Source organism: Musa acuminata, chromosome BXJ3-3, assembly GCF_036884655.1.
Source record: "Musa acuminata AAA Group cultivar baxijiao chromosome BXJ3-3, Cavendish_Baxijiao_AAA, whole genome shotgun sequence".
Classification (NCBI taxonomy): Eukaryota; Viridiplantae; Streptophyta; class Magnoliopsida; order Zingiberales; family Musaceae; genus Musa; species Musa acuminata.
This window is the reverse complement of record NC_088351.1, coordinates 1,102,966-1,116,658: the sequence shown is the minus strand read 5'-3', so window position 1 is coordinate 1,116,658 and position 13,693 is coordinate 1,102,966. Positions and strand designations below refer to the sequence as shown.

General features: G+C 38.0%; 1 protein-coding gene and 1 long non-coding RNA gene across 3 annotated transcripts; one reads left to right on the top strand and one right to left on the bottom strand.

Moving 5' to 3' along the window:
* Positions 1-43: 43 nt before the first annotated feature.
* On the bottom strand, positions 44-4,440 carry LOC135633687 (serine/threonine-protein kinase RIPK-like). 2 transcript variants are annotated; one of them, XM_065143459.1, is made up of 6 exons: positions 4,351-4,440; positions 2,639-4,207; positions 2,413-2,548; positions 1,526-1,662; positions 1,011-1,140; positions 44-937 (listed from the first exon to the last, which is right to left on the bottom strand). In XM_065143459.1, the coding sequence occupies exons 2-6, from the start codon at positions 3,002-3,004 to the stop codon at positions 405-407; spliced, it is 1,302 nt and encodes a 433-aa protein (XP_064999531.1). In that variant the 5' UTR covers positions 3,005-4,207; positions 4,351-4,440; the 3' UTR covers positions 44-404. The 2 variants fall into 2 exon arrangements, with proteins under 2 accessions (XP_064999531.1, XP_064999532.1); XM_065143460.1 differs by having other exon boundaries at positions 1,011-1,134; positions 4,351-4,429.
* A 4,621-nt stretch (positions 4,441-9,061) lies between these two features.
* On the top strand, positions 9,062-13,515 carry LOC135633760 (uncharacterized). The gene is made up of 2 exons (XR_010495122.1): positions 9,062-13,198; positions 13,263-13,515. It is a non-coding gene; the product is annotated as an uncharacterized LOC135633760 (long non-coding RNA).
* The last annotated feature ends 178 nt before the right edge of the window (positions 13,516-13,693 follow it).

The following is a 13,693-nucleotide window of genomic DNA, read 5'->3' as shown; positions in this document are numbered from 1 at the left end:
GATGTACAAATCATTCTCTCAACCACTTCTCAACATCACACAGTTCAAGTAAATCAGAACTATTAGAACATATAAGATAAGATTGGCATCATCAATCTTATCTTAATATATTAATCATTCACAACTCTTGACCCTTGCTTAGCAAAAGCATCGAACTGCTTGTCATGTTGAAAGTGGCACACCTTTCATGAACATGACATGACCTTCTGCAATAATCTCTGTAAGCATTTGAATCTTTCCTCTTCTTTTTTTTTTAGTTCTCTCTTGTTTACATGATTCAATTTTTTTCTTTCCATCATGCTTTTATTTTCTAAATTCAGTCATTTACATCTCTTCACCACCAGCAGCAGCAGCAGCAGCAGTGGTTTTGAGAGCTGGACAGCAAGATCATTGTTTCTGAAGGCTTATGAGTCGTTCTTCTTGTGATGCATGGGTGAGTTCCTGCGCACTCGACTCCCTACTTCCCTGCAAAGGACATCAGAGAGCTTCCCGGGCTTTGGGGACCTCAGCTTGTGCATGTGGCCTTGGCGGCGGAGGCCATTCTCCTTCATGCCCACCGTCTCAGTTCCTTCTTCGCTACCGTTCTCTGCGACTGGTGCTACGTAAACGAAGGTGCCTAGTAGCACATCGTTCATGTCCAAGAGCGGCTCCAAGGCCTCGACGATGGCCGACATGTGAGGTCGGGACTTGGGACTCTGGCTCAAGCACTGGTAGACCACCGCCGCGGCCCTCTGAGCTCCCTGGGTGGAGTACTGGCCCTCGAGGCCGGGGTCCATGATGCGGTACAGCTTCCGTGAATCACTGAGACACGGTCGCGCCCACTCCACGAGGTTCTGCTCTCTGCTCGGCCGCGCCTTGTCGACGCACCGCCTCCCCGTCAACAGCTCCAGCAGGACGACGCCGAAGCTGTAGACGTCGCTCTTGGCCGTGAGGTGGCCTGGCGATGGCAGAGGAGATGAAGAACCAGTTCCGAACAAAGAAGAGAGATGGGAGCTGTATCAGAGACTCACCAGTCATGATGTACTCCGGTGCAGCGTAGCCATGAGTGCCCATGACTCGGGTGGAGACGTGTGTGTCGTCTCCTTCCGGACCGTCCTTGGCGAGGCCAAAGTCTGAGAGCCTTGCCTTGTAGTCCTGAAACTTGAGGGACAGAGTTGCCCAATTAAGCATGACAGAGAAAGAGTGTAAAGTCTTTGCCATGGCCAGGCAGAGAGGTCATTTCAGTGGACAGTGGAGAAAGAAATGCTAGTTTACTGGGACAACAGATCCATTGTGATGCCAATTGATGCTCCATGAATAGTGTTTTGGAAGCACAAGTTTGTCACTGCATCACAATGAAGTCTGGTCCAAGATACTTCTTCCTCCTATCTAAAGGTAGCTCCGAGATGAGCTCATTGCCAGGAAAAAGATTGCTAGGATGATCCTTCTTTTCTACCATGAAGATGTCATCATGGCTCTCCCTGTTGTGCCATATTCATGTTTCAACCATCTTTCGATAAGAAAGAAGAGATTAAAGAAGACTCACCGAGTCTAATAAGATGTTTGAAGCTTTAAAATCCCGGTAGATCACCGGCTTATCAGAGTCGTGGAGAAAACCTAAGCCCTTGGCAGCTCCCACGGCGATCCTTAATCGCACTAACCAGGGCAAAGGGGTATAATATCCTGCACATATCAAGCAACTAAGATGATTCAGCAAGCTTAATTCATTAATGCTTAAGTATCTTCCTCTATGAAGATATGAGAGATTTATAACAAGATAATGCATTTAGACTGCTTCCTAATTAATGACAAGAGATGCCATGGCATGCACAGAGTGGTCAAGGCCACTCTTAAACCCCATAACAGTATGTCTGTATGTATTGGAAAAGCATTCTCCATGTCCCACTTCTCCACAAAATGGGAATTAGAGAGTTGACTCGTTCAGTAAAGACCCCTGCTAATACTTTTTCTGTATGACATCAAATTAACCTGTTTAGATTCATTAATACAAATGAAGACTAAGTCATTAAGCAACATGTTAAAAGTCTTTTGGAAGCACAAGTTTAGATTCATTAATACAAATGAAGACTAAGTCATTAAGCAACATGTTAAAAGTCTTATGCTTTTCCAGCTGCCAAGAAACCGTGGAGCAAGACAACAGTCTGTAAGAGTCATGGAAGTAATTTTCCTTGATGAATCCCTGGTTGCTTTATGATCTTCGAAAGTGAAGACCAAAAAAAGCAAGATGCCTTAAAAGGATCAAGCAACCAATAGGAACAAGACGGTACAGGATTTCCTCCACTATGATATAATCTGGCATGTAGCAATGATGAAGTGCAAGAAAGAAATGCTCATAAACAACTTGTTGAAAAGTTGATGGCAACTTACGGTGACGATGAAATGGAAACTTTATTCAAGAGAAAATGGACATACTTTTGAAGAGATGGTTCTCCAAGCTGCCCCGAGGCATGAACTCGTACACCAGCAGCCGGTGTTCCTCCTCGCAGCAGTACCCGATCAACTTCACGAGGTGGGGATGCCGCAGTCGTCCGAGAACAAGCACTTCGGCCTGTCGATGAGCCACAGGAAGCAAGCAACATAAGTTCGTGCAGGAGCACATGAGGGAAGGGGAAGAAGCCATGCTAACAGCAACGCTCACCAGCCATTCCTTGTGGCCCTGCCCGCCATCCAAGTCCAGGAGCTTCACCGCAACCGGCTGTGACTTCAGCCCGGGCTTCACCTTCTCGTCAACGAAGCCTCTGTAGACGGGCCCGAAGCCACCTTCTCCGAGGAAGTTGCCGACGGAGAAGCTCTGCGTCGCCTCCTTCAGCTCAGCCAAGGTGAAGACATAGAGATTCGATCCCACCAGAGATATGGACAGGTCCTCCGGGGATAACACGCCAGTGGAGGAACTGACGTCGGAGAAGGACAGCCGCTGGATTGGTATCTGCTTCTTCGACCGCTGTTTGTGACCGCTTCCATAGCATCCCGGCAGAAGAAGACTCCACAATGAGGCCTTCGACATCCTGCAGAGATGGTGAAGCCTCTTGACAGGTGAAGTGCAACTCGATCAGTAAAGGTGAACGGTCCCATGGATTCCCATGTCGGAGCAGCTAACAAGGATGTCGCCAAGGAAGAAGAGCTCAAAGAGGCCAAGGGAGGGAGCAGAAGCCAATTATTCATGTCATACCAACTGCTCCACCAAATTTAAGGGCCATTTCTGCCCTGGCGTGAGGAAAATGCCGAGGCTGACCCTTGACTTTGCCAATGGCAAGAGAGACCATGGAGGACATAAAAGGTGTCGTGAAGACTTCAGTTTCAAGGTCTGTCCACCAAACCAAGGGTAGGAAGGAACTCTCTGATTTTTTCTGCTTGGTGTGACACTTCCACAAACAAGACTGATGGTATTCAAAGCAGTCCTCAATATAATACAGATAAAACCAAGTGAATACAAGAATCTCCTGCTGCTTTCTGATTTGATATCACATCATGATTTGGTTGAAGGAATAGTCTTGCAACTTGATTCAATGAATCCAATCCTGGCCAAGATATCGGTTCTCTGGACATGAACGACTGTCTTTGATATACTGCAATCATGCTAATTCTACTTCCAAACACTATACTTTGATCAAAGTTGGAGCAAATAATACTCTGGGGAGCAGAATAGTAGCAGGTCCAATGAGTGCCTCACCTAATTATGTGGCACAAAGCATTGTGTACAGTGAAAACATGTCAGATTAAGTCACAGAAGCAGACAGATCACCACCATTAGAACCTTCTTTCCAACTTATGCTGATGTGGGTTAGCAGATGATACATCCATTCATATGGATGTAATTGACCAGAGTGGGGACACTTCATTTTCTAGTGTACAGAAAACCATAATTGATGTCAGGACATGCATGCTTGAGACATTGTTTAGGGTTTTTTTTATTTTTGTAGACTGAAAAGTATGGCCCCAATCAAATATTAAACCTGGTCTTCTAGAATCAGACCTGGCCTTTTGTGGGGGGCACATATCCTGCGACTTCAAGAGCAAGAAGACAGAGGTTTCACTTGCAAAACATTAGTTTGAGGAACTATGGTTGTCCTTTTTTTATCTAACTGGAAGGCACCATCCATCCTTGAGACAAAGGGTTTCTGATTCTGTGGTCGCAAACAAAACAGATACTTGCTGTATTCTTTAATCATATCTTCTGAACATATTTCTTCTGACATGCATTCCTTTTCTGCAAGTAAATTATGATTGGTCAATAGATGGGTTAATAAGTTCCCAAAAAATTTCCAACACTGAACTTTAGAAATAAGAACTATGCAAAATGATAATGTCATTATCAAATACCTAACAAAAGAAGAAGTGTATCACACTGACCTGTAGCACTTTTTTTATCATATATTCTTGGTTACTCTGCTCAAACATTTTTCCTCAAACTGATGTCCTGCCTAACCTGTCAACCCAAGCCAACTTTGTCACGCTCTTGAGACATCATCTGTTGTCAGTAGAGGGACTGGAAAAAAAAAAGAGTAAAAGAAAGGAAGAATAGGTCTCATTAATTGTTGGTGTTGGGCACTCCCGGATTGAGAGTGCATAGTGATTCCTCAGAAGCTGATCTCTGTCAGTGCTGCTGCTTGTCATGAGTTTGACTATTATTGGTCCTGGATAAAGTATGTCTAGAATTCATTCAGAACTCCTTTTCCCTCTTGCTTTCCTTTTGTAGTTTTGTGCTCTGTCTTTGTCCTCCTATCCACTGTCTTATCTCCGGTTCTTCCATCAAATAACAATAATGATGGCATTCTGCTCATAATAATAATAATAATTGCAACAGCAGCAGAGCAATAATTCATCTTTTCTGGTAGTAATATTCTAAGTCTTTGTTTTTCATTTAATATCTTACAATGTACAATATCGACTCGGTCTAAATACTCCCAGAATCATTTCTTTTCTTTTATTAAAGGTCAGCCAGGAGATAAAACCTGAAAAAACATTTCGCTTTCAGTCAAAGAATGCATCCATGGTCATGAGTTGGAACTTTGCCCTGTTCCATTTGGGCTTCACTGCAGGGAAAATAGGTTGAGAAACATATGCAGACAAACATATACAACAAATTCATCTATGGAAGTCAAGTCGACGTTGTCCTTGCAATTATAATGTACTGCTCTGGATGTGCAAACAAGTCACAAAATGATCAGGTCTGGATCTTTTGGCCTTTAGGGTGTGTCCGGTACTATGGAAAAGAATTTTCTTTTAAAAATATATATGTTTTCCAATATTTTTTAGAAAAAAGAATATTGAAAATTTTGTCTACAACATAAGAATAACTAATTAGAGTTTTCTTAACTTAGAAAACAATTCCTTTCAAGATTGAAAACATCATTAAGATTAAAAAAAAAGTGTTAGATTAATAAAATTTTAAAAACTAAGTTAGCAATTAATTTTTGAAAATTAGGTTTTAATTATTAAAAATAGCATCAATTGATCTCATGTAAGAGTTGTTTTAGAGTCCTATCAAATTGATTAGAACATCGATCCTATTACCTCAAAGTCAATCATGGAGGTTGGCTATAAAAGTCCATCAATGCCAACATCCCAATTTATTTTGTTATGTCAAAACTAATCCTGATATGTAAAACGACTCGACAACAAGACTTAACATCAAAGTGGGTCTCTTATAATTTGGCAGCATATGAATTGAAATGAAAATTCACAATTAGTATTTCCAACTCTTTGCAAGAGTTTCCCCTACCATTCGTTCCAAATTTAATTTGTGTCCTCATCCATTTTATTTTCAAAAAAGAAAAGAGCTTAGTTTGCTACTAAATCCTGGGAAATGAAGATCCTCATTGGATGGGTCGTCGGATCCAAAATAATGAGGGAGCAAACCTTTGATGGTATAGTTACTAATTACAGCCCTTGAATTTAAAAAAGATTGAAATGTCTCCCATATGTGTTTGCTGTATTGTCATCTTTGAAGTCTAACACATTAGGCTCTTTCCTAATAGCCTAAGATTCTGGGATTGAAATTTTTCGAAGCATCCACCACAGTATCAATCCCTTCCAATTTCATCCGGTGTGTAGGTAGTTTGATCAATACTTGTGCAATATTCTTCTGCTTAATTGGCTTGCACAATGCACTTGATCTTGGTTTACTAACCCTAATCCGACTTGTAAAACCTAATGTATATCATATCTTTTCCTGACAACTCAAACATTTGAAATTACTAGTAATCCAATCAAAACATCCATCGGTCACCGTCACTATTATCCTCTTTCGCAGTGTATTTAAATCTGATATTTATCGATTAGTTCAACAAACAACCTAGCGATCCGATTATGATAACTATGACCACAAAGATGATAGTGAAGAGTAGCACCTTCAATCCACATCTCAATCATGTCGTTGCTGGTGGTGGTGGTGGTGGAGGGAGGAGGGAGGATTGAGTAGCGTCCAAGTAATCTCCTCGGGACGCCGTTTCCTTCTTCGCTCTCGTGCTGTCGTAAGAACGCACCCAGATTACTCCTCGGGTTGAGGTCGGGGTCGGTCAAACGGGGACTAGACGACGTGATCAGGACGTACCACCGGCACCGCCCACGGCCGTAAACGGCGGCCACCAAAGAACCGGGAACCAAAGCGGTTCCTTCTCGTCCTCGATTCATCCTCCCTGATCCGTCCTCCTCTCCTGCCTCTCCTGCCTCCCCCACCACCACCTCGACGGCCATTCGTTCGCACGCCACTGGTTGCTCGCCTCTCCGTGTCAGGCCGATGTGCCGCTCCCACCCACCCGCCCCCTCTCCATCCCCATCCCCCTCCCTTCGCTGGATAAGAAGACAGCGAAAGCCAAAAGAGGGAAAAAGACCGCCAACAATTTTCGCGAAAACAACCCTCAAATAATTAATGGCTTTATTGGTTGCCTATACGTATATACGTATGTATATACACTTACCCGTATTATACTGTCTTTCTAATCCAATCATGTCTTGCGTGACCGTATGAATTAATTGATCGGATTAATTATATTAAAAAAATACAAAAATTTATGTGGTGGATGTCAATTATGAGTGATTTAGTCCGAATTGATTCCAAATATTGTCCACCGAAGGATTTTTAATAAATAGAAATGAATAATATTTTTATAATATATTTATTTTTAAAATATTATATCATATGAATAAAATATTTATATTATAAAAACTATTTTTTTATTTTTTTATTTTAAGATAATATCAGTCTAAATTTTTATTTTAAAATAATATCAAATTTAGATAAAAGCTTATGTGCATAAACAATATGAACAGTAAGGTTGAATGAGAGGTTAACAGATTTTCAGTAAATAAAAATAGATATATTTTATAATATATTTAATTTAAAAATAATATAAGAACTTAGCGACGAACATATCCATAGCGAAAGATAATGGTTTAAAACAAATAAGATACCAAATACAAACATAGATATAATAATTCGTAGATAACTACTCGAATGTAAAATTACTATATCATCTCACTCGAAACATATTTTGTTCGTAGCAATTGAGTAAAGATTAGTTGGAGCAAATCATTGACGTAAGGAGCATTTCAGGGTATATCAATAGCGTATGAAATGTTTCAAAATATATCAATGGTATATGAAACATTTCGGAGCATATCAATGATGTATGAAATATTACGGAGCATATTAATTACATGTGTAGCATTTCGGAGCATATCAAGGGCATATGAAATGTTACGGAGAGTATCAATAATGTATAAAATATTTCAAAGCATATTAATGGTAAAAAGATAATGTTTCAGAACATATCAATAACATATGAGATATTTTAAAATATATCAATGACTATGAAATGTTTCAGAACATATGTAAGGCATATGAATGAAATATTATATTGGATAAAAAAAATTTCTCAAAAAATTATTTTAAAATAATATCCATGTAATTGATTATGATTTTTTTTACTGACTATATTATAGTTATTATTGGAGATGAATATTTTTTTCTCTTAAATATATAAAATAATATAATATAGTAAAAAAGAATGATAGAGATTATAATAATAGTAGTTGTGTTAGTAAATGAGAGATTTTTTTCCTTTTTGTAATAAAAAAGACTTTAATAGGCACAGAGAAAATTTAGGCATTTTAGTTTTTAAAAACTAATTTTGTTTAATTTGTGAATTATCACTGGATTATTAATTGATTGGACATGTATTTTATTTTAGGAAATACTTTATAATCATAAAAAAGATAAAGTATATGAATAATACAATAATATTTTTTGATAATACGAGAGCTGATTGAGGAAATGAGAGAATAACTTTTTCTCTTTCACATTTATAATAAAAAGACTCAAATATGCTTAGGGAGAAATTAAGCATTTTAAAATTGTTTAATTAATGAATTATAGATTTTTTTCGGATTTAAACACTGATGGATTAACTAATCCGACTAATAATTACATTTTAGAAATCTAAAATTATATATACTAAAAATAAAAGTAGGTAAATGACATAATAATATTTTTATAATATAGCAAAAGAAGATAGAGATTATAATAAGAGAGTCGAGGGAATGAGAGACATATTTTTTTTCTTTTACATATTTATAATAAAAAGATAATTAAGCATTTTACTGGTTTAAAGCTCAACTTGTTTAATTAAAATTTAGACATTATTTTTATGACTTAATCGTTCATTAATTGCATCAATGGATTAATTGAGCTGATAGTAAGTTTAATCATTTTATTACGGAAAAAAATTATGCATTCATCTAACCCCAAATTTAAATTATTTTATGGTTTAAAATTATTTGGGTTTGAACAATTAATTTTTTATGCCTTGAAAAGAATTTTTGGGCCTCGTTATGTATATATAAACTATTAAGGGATCGAAACGCAAATAAACAATTGTTACTTTGAACCGGCTAATATGAGCGGTTTGATTCGGGCCCGGTCCAATTGAGCCGCCGGAGAACAAGAGTGCACGACTCGACCGGTGGTTCCCTCCCCTCCTCTGTCCATTAAAGAAGCGATATTGGAATCTATAAGGGCTTATGTGAAAAATGCCTCGTCCGCCGCCGATATAACGGCGGCACTTGTCGCCATCGACCATGTCTTCTGTTAGGGTTTGGAAGAGGGGAGCGAATGCGGCGATCCATTCTCTTCCTTCCCTCCTCACCATGAATGGTTAGGGCGAGGCTCTGCCTTATGATAAGCGTGCCCAATCTTTTCCACATCCATTCGTTTCCGTCTCCCTTCGATTGTGTTCTTCTCTTTCTTCATCGATTAGTCAAAAACTGATCTTTTTTCTCTCTCATTAATGGTTTTGATTGACAGATGCGTGGCCGAGAAGTTGCTTAAATTTCTGCCAAGAAAATATCTGTTCTTACCTTAGCTGCTGTCGATTCTTTTTCATCTCCCTTTGATTGGGTTCTTCTCTTCCTTCATCGATTTGTCAAGAACTGATCTTTTTTCCCTCAGGTTTCTCATTGACAGATACGTGGGCTACTGTATTCTCATCGTAGTCTTTGAAAAAGAATCTGTTTTACCACTTCGCCTCCCCTTCGACCCTTCGTTGAAGGCCTTCTTGGCAAATAGATCTAGGTGTGGGGTATTCCATCATATTGATGAGTAGGGTTTGGGGTTGATTGATTATCAATTTGGGGAAGCTTATGAAAAACAAGTCTTGATTGGTTGCTAATTGCTGTTATAAATTTGAACAACCATATGATATTGTCTGTCCAATGCTCGACACTCTGACTATCTTGATTCGAACTAGTAAATATGATTCATTAATGCAGGCATGTCTTCTTGGTTATATATGTTCGAAGTATGGCTGGCAGTGTGTCTATTATTGTTCTTGATAACTTTTTGGCTCTTCGGAAAAGGGTGGTCCTAAGTGATGAATAACTCTTGAAAGCTATGGAACTATTTCCAAGTGGAGCTTTTGTCATAGTTACTCTGATAGGGCTTTTGTGTTTGTTGATACTTGAATGTGTTTGATTTTCTATCAACTTTTCGGATTAACTATAGGTTTCATTTAACTTGATAAGTTATATTCTCTTCCAAAAATGGTGACCCTAAGTGATGAATAACTCTTGAAAGCTATGGAATTATTTCCAAGTGGAGCTTTTGTCATAGTTACTCTGATAGGGCTTTTTTGTTTGTATGTCTTTGATTTTCTATCAACTTTTTGGATTAAATATAGGTTTCATTTCATTGCTCAATGAATCTTCCATCATCGGAGTGGATTCAATCAGTCCCACAACTTTTTGCTGCCATCAGCTCATAATGTTGAATCATATCAGTATTACTGATCTTTCTTTTTGCTGCTTATGCTGATGTGATGACCTACGATTTCATGGATCGACTGTGTACGTGGTTTCTCCAATTACATAGGACTTTTGAGAGAAAGATGGTTCTTAATTGTGCAGTTGACCAACTAAGGTCACGACTGGCCAAGATTGATGGGATTTCTTGGTTAAAAGCTCTCAAGATCCATGGATCCCTCTTATCTACATGCAAGTTGGACCAGTCTGTTCTTGTTTCTATGTTGATTTCCTTTTGAATATCTTTGTGATCAAACTTTTCCATCTTTTCTCATCGGTTTCCTGTGTTCTTTTCTTTTCTTTTTGTGTGTGTGTTTTTTTCTTTTGTGCATGTGTAGCCTTAATTGGCTTTTTGGTGAGTTGACAGATTACATGAACAAAACTGTTTCCAGTTGTTTCAATACCTTAATTGGTGTGTGCCCATTTTTTGTTTTTTTTTGTGCATGTGTAGCCTTAATTGGCTTTTAGGTGGGTTGACAGATTACATGAGCAAAACTGTTTTGATACCTAGAAGGTTGTGATATGCCTGATTCTCATGGATTTACGAGAAAAAAAAGCAAAATAGTGAAGATATGAAATCACCAAACATAAATTAAAACTGTTTTCTGAGCTGAAAATAAGTCATTGAAGCAAGATTTGCATTATTTTCTTCTTTGGAAAGTGTTTGGGCTTTTTAAAATCTTCTTCAAGGTGCATGGTGTTTATTGGCATGTTAAGAAGACCAACATGGTTTCACTATGCTCCTCGATGAGTGATTGAAGAGAGTTGTTTTCTTTTTTAAATATCTAAAACAAGGTACATTATGCTTCTCGGAGCAAAAAAAAAAAGCCCAATTCTTCTGGCTAATCATTCCTCCACGTATAGGAGGGTTTTGACATCAGAGCAAAATGCGCGAATCAATTGGCACTTCGGTTTCTCTCACGGAACAACAACAACGACAACAACAATAAAACCATAAGTCTCAACTATTTGGGGTCTAGCTACGTAGATCTTTTGTTGTCATTGAAATTTATAAAAAAGTTATTTTCCTCACGAAACATGTGACAAAATTTACAAGCATTAAATAACTTAGCCAGTCCCAAGATACATTTTATACAGTCTCTTCCTTCACATGTGACTGAAGAGAGTTTATTTGTTGTATTGGCTTCTTTTCAGTGTAACCTGATTATTGCCATGACTGAATCAACATACTTTGGTTTTGCTTTTGCACCATAGTATTGGTCACATGATTCTTCCAGTGCATAATGGCTCTTCTCTTTGTTTATTTTTTATCTCCATGTAATCAAGCATGCTGATAATTTGCTTCTCATGGGTTACAGTCACTTCCCTAGCACCTGGTGTTTGATGATTTGTTGCAATTGTTCTTCCACTCAGGCACTTACGTAACACAGTTGAGGGTCTTATGGAGGTAGTTTTTACTCTAGGGGCTCCAGAACTTTTCTGTATGCATCCAAGGTTTGAATGTAACCTACCATTTGTATGTTTCTCTGCAACTTGGAACAGTTAGCAGACATTGATTATCTTAAATACTGTTTTTTAGCATGCACATTTGACTTGTATTATGCACTATAAACCTGATCTGTCTTCTGGCATTTCTGCAGCAGGTTAGTATACCGTACCCTTATGCTGATGCATATTATGGTGGTGTCTTGACTATGTTTGGACCAAATGCGTTTGTTGGTGCTATTTAAAATATCCTTATATTTTCAAAATTGCATAAGCAAATGTTACTACTCAATTTCTGTTAATCAATGGTTGGTCTTTTCCAGTTCAAATTTTAACATTTGTAGTGTTTGACATTAGTTGCTTTATAAGTTGGAAATAATCAAACTGTTGTACGAACCAAGGTTTTAAACCTTGGCTTCACTTCTATCTTGTTCTTGTTTGCAGCATTGCAGTTTGAATAGTTTGGTAGCTCCCTCCAAGGCCAAGGTCTTGGTCTCGCTCTGAAAATTAGGAAATGGAAGCAAAATGAAACAAGCGAAGAAAATTTATTCCACATTAGTATGGAAAATCAATGCTGCTATAGTTTGTGCACCGAGAAGAGAAATCCTTTGTAGACATAAGATTTTTCATTACAAATAATGTGATGTTGAATGTTTATCTAGGTGAAATTTATTGTGTTGTGCTAAATTGCATACTGAAGTTCTGGTATTTCTTTTTGATAATATGAAAGATTGATACTGAACTGAACCTTTTGATAAATGTATCTAGATGGAAACTAAAAGATAAATGTAAGATCTTCTGTCATTAACATGGATTTCATGTGTTAAATGTCAATTGATAGAAAATAATGACCATATCAAAAAAAATTTGTGAGCCTTTGTATAAAATGATTAATTGTAAATTCGAGTTATTGAAGTAAACTCTGAAAACTAGAAGTTCTAGTGCAGTTAGGAACAAACTAGATTTATATAAACAACATTGAAAAAAAAAGTATGTTGTTTCATATTATTTTAAAAAAGAGAGATTGATAATGATGTTCTTAATAAATTTAAAGATAGATGATTGAAGGGGAGAAGAGCATTAAATGCCCTTTAAATTGAATAAATTTATGAGAAGTCTGAATGTTTAAATAAGTTTAGTATGTCTAGAAATGAGTTCATGGGCTTTGTGATCAGTTATAAAATATTATGCAGTTTAATAAAGGAATTTTCTCTTCTGATGTCATCATGATGTGATATGTTTTCATCATCTGAGGGCTATGGTGTTATGCCAATCAATGCTTTATCATGATAGGTTAATTGAGCTTGTTGAATCTTGATTGATTTGAGATAATGAGCACAATTTGAGAGCATAGTTGGTTCCAACATGACTCTGATAACAATGTTTCGATCTCTGAGGGCCTGAACTCATCCATGTGGCATTGGCTTGCTGGCCAAAGGAGGGCAAGTACTTGATGGTTAGTGACATGATGAGAGCTTCAGCTTCAATGAGCTATCTTCACTGCCACACCTTGGTGTCAGGGTGCCGTGGTGGTGCTGGTGCTGGTGCTGGTGGTGGCCCCCTCTCTGGTCCTTGCAATCATGTTCACCTTCACTGAGACTCCTCACAGCATTTGCTACAGGTGAGAATGATGGAGAAAGGACTTGATATCAATCATGTGAACTTGCTCAACTCTTGCACAATCTCTCCAACTTTTACGTTTGCCCAAAGTTTATGTACTCCTTCATGCTTGTCAAAGTCCACAAGATGATAGTGTGAAAGGTTTCTTTTCCATATTTATGGTGATGTGCATCTCTTGTTGTATGTCTAAGTTTTTGTGTTGCTTATGCAAGACAAGGATTGACAAGGGACCATACTCTTGTGGTTTGGATGCAAAAAGGACATATTGCTACTATTTTCTCAATGCTTGACATTATTGTTTATGAGTAAACGAGAACACACAGAAAATATA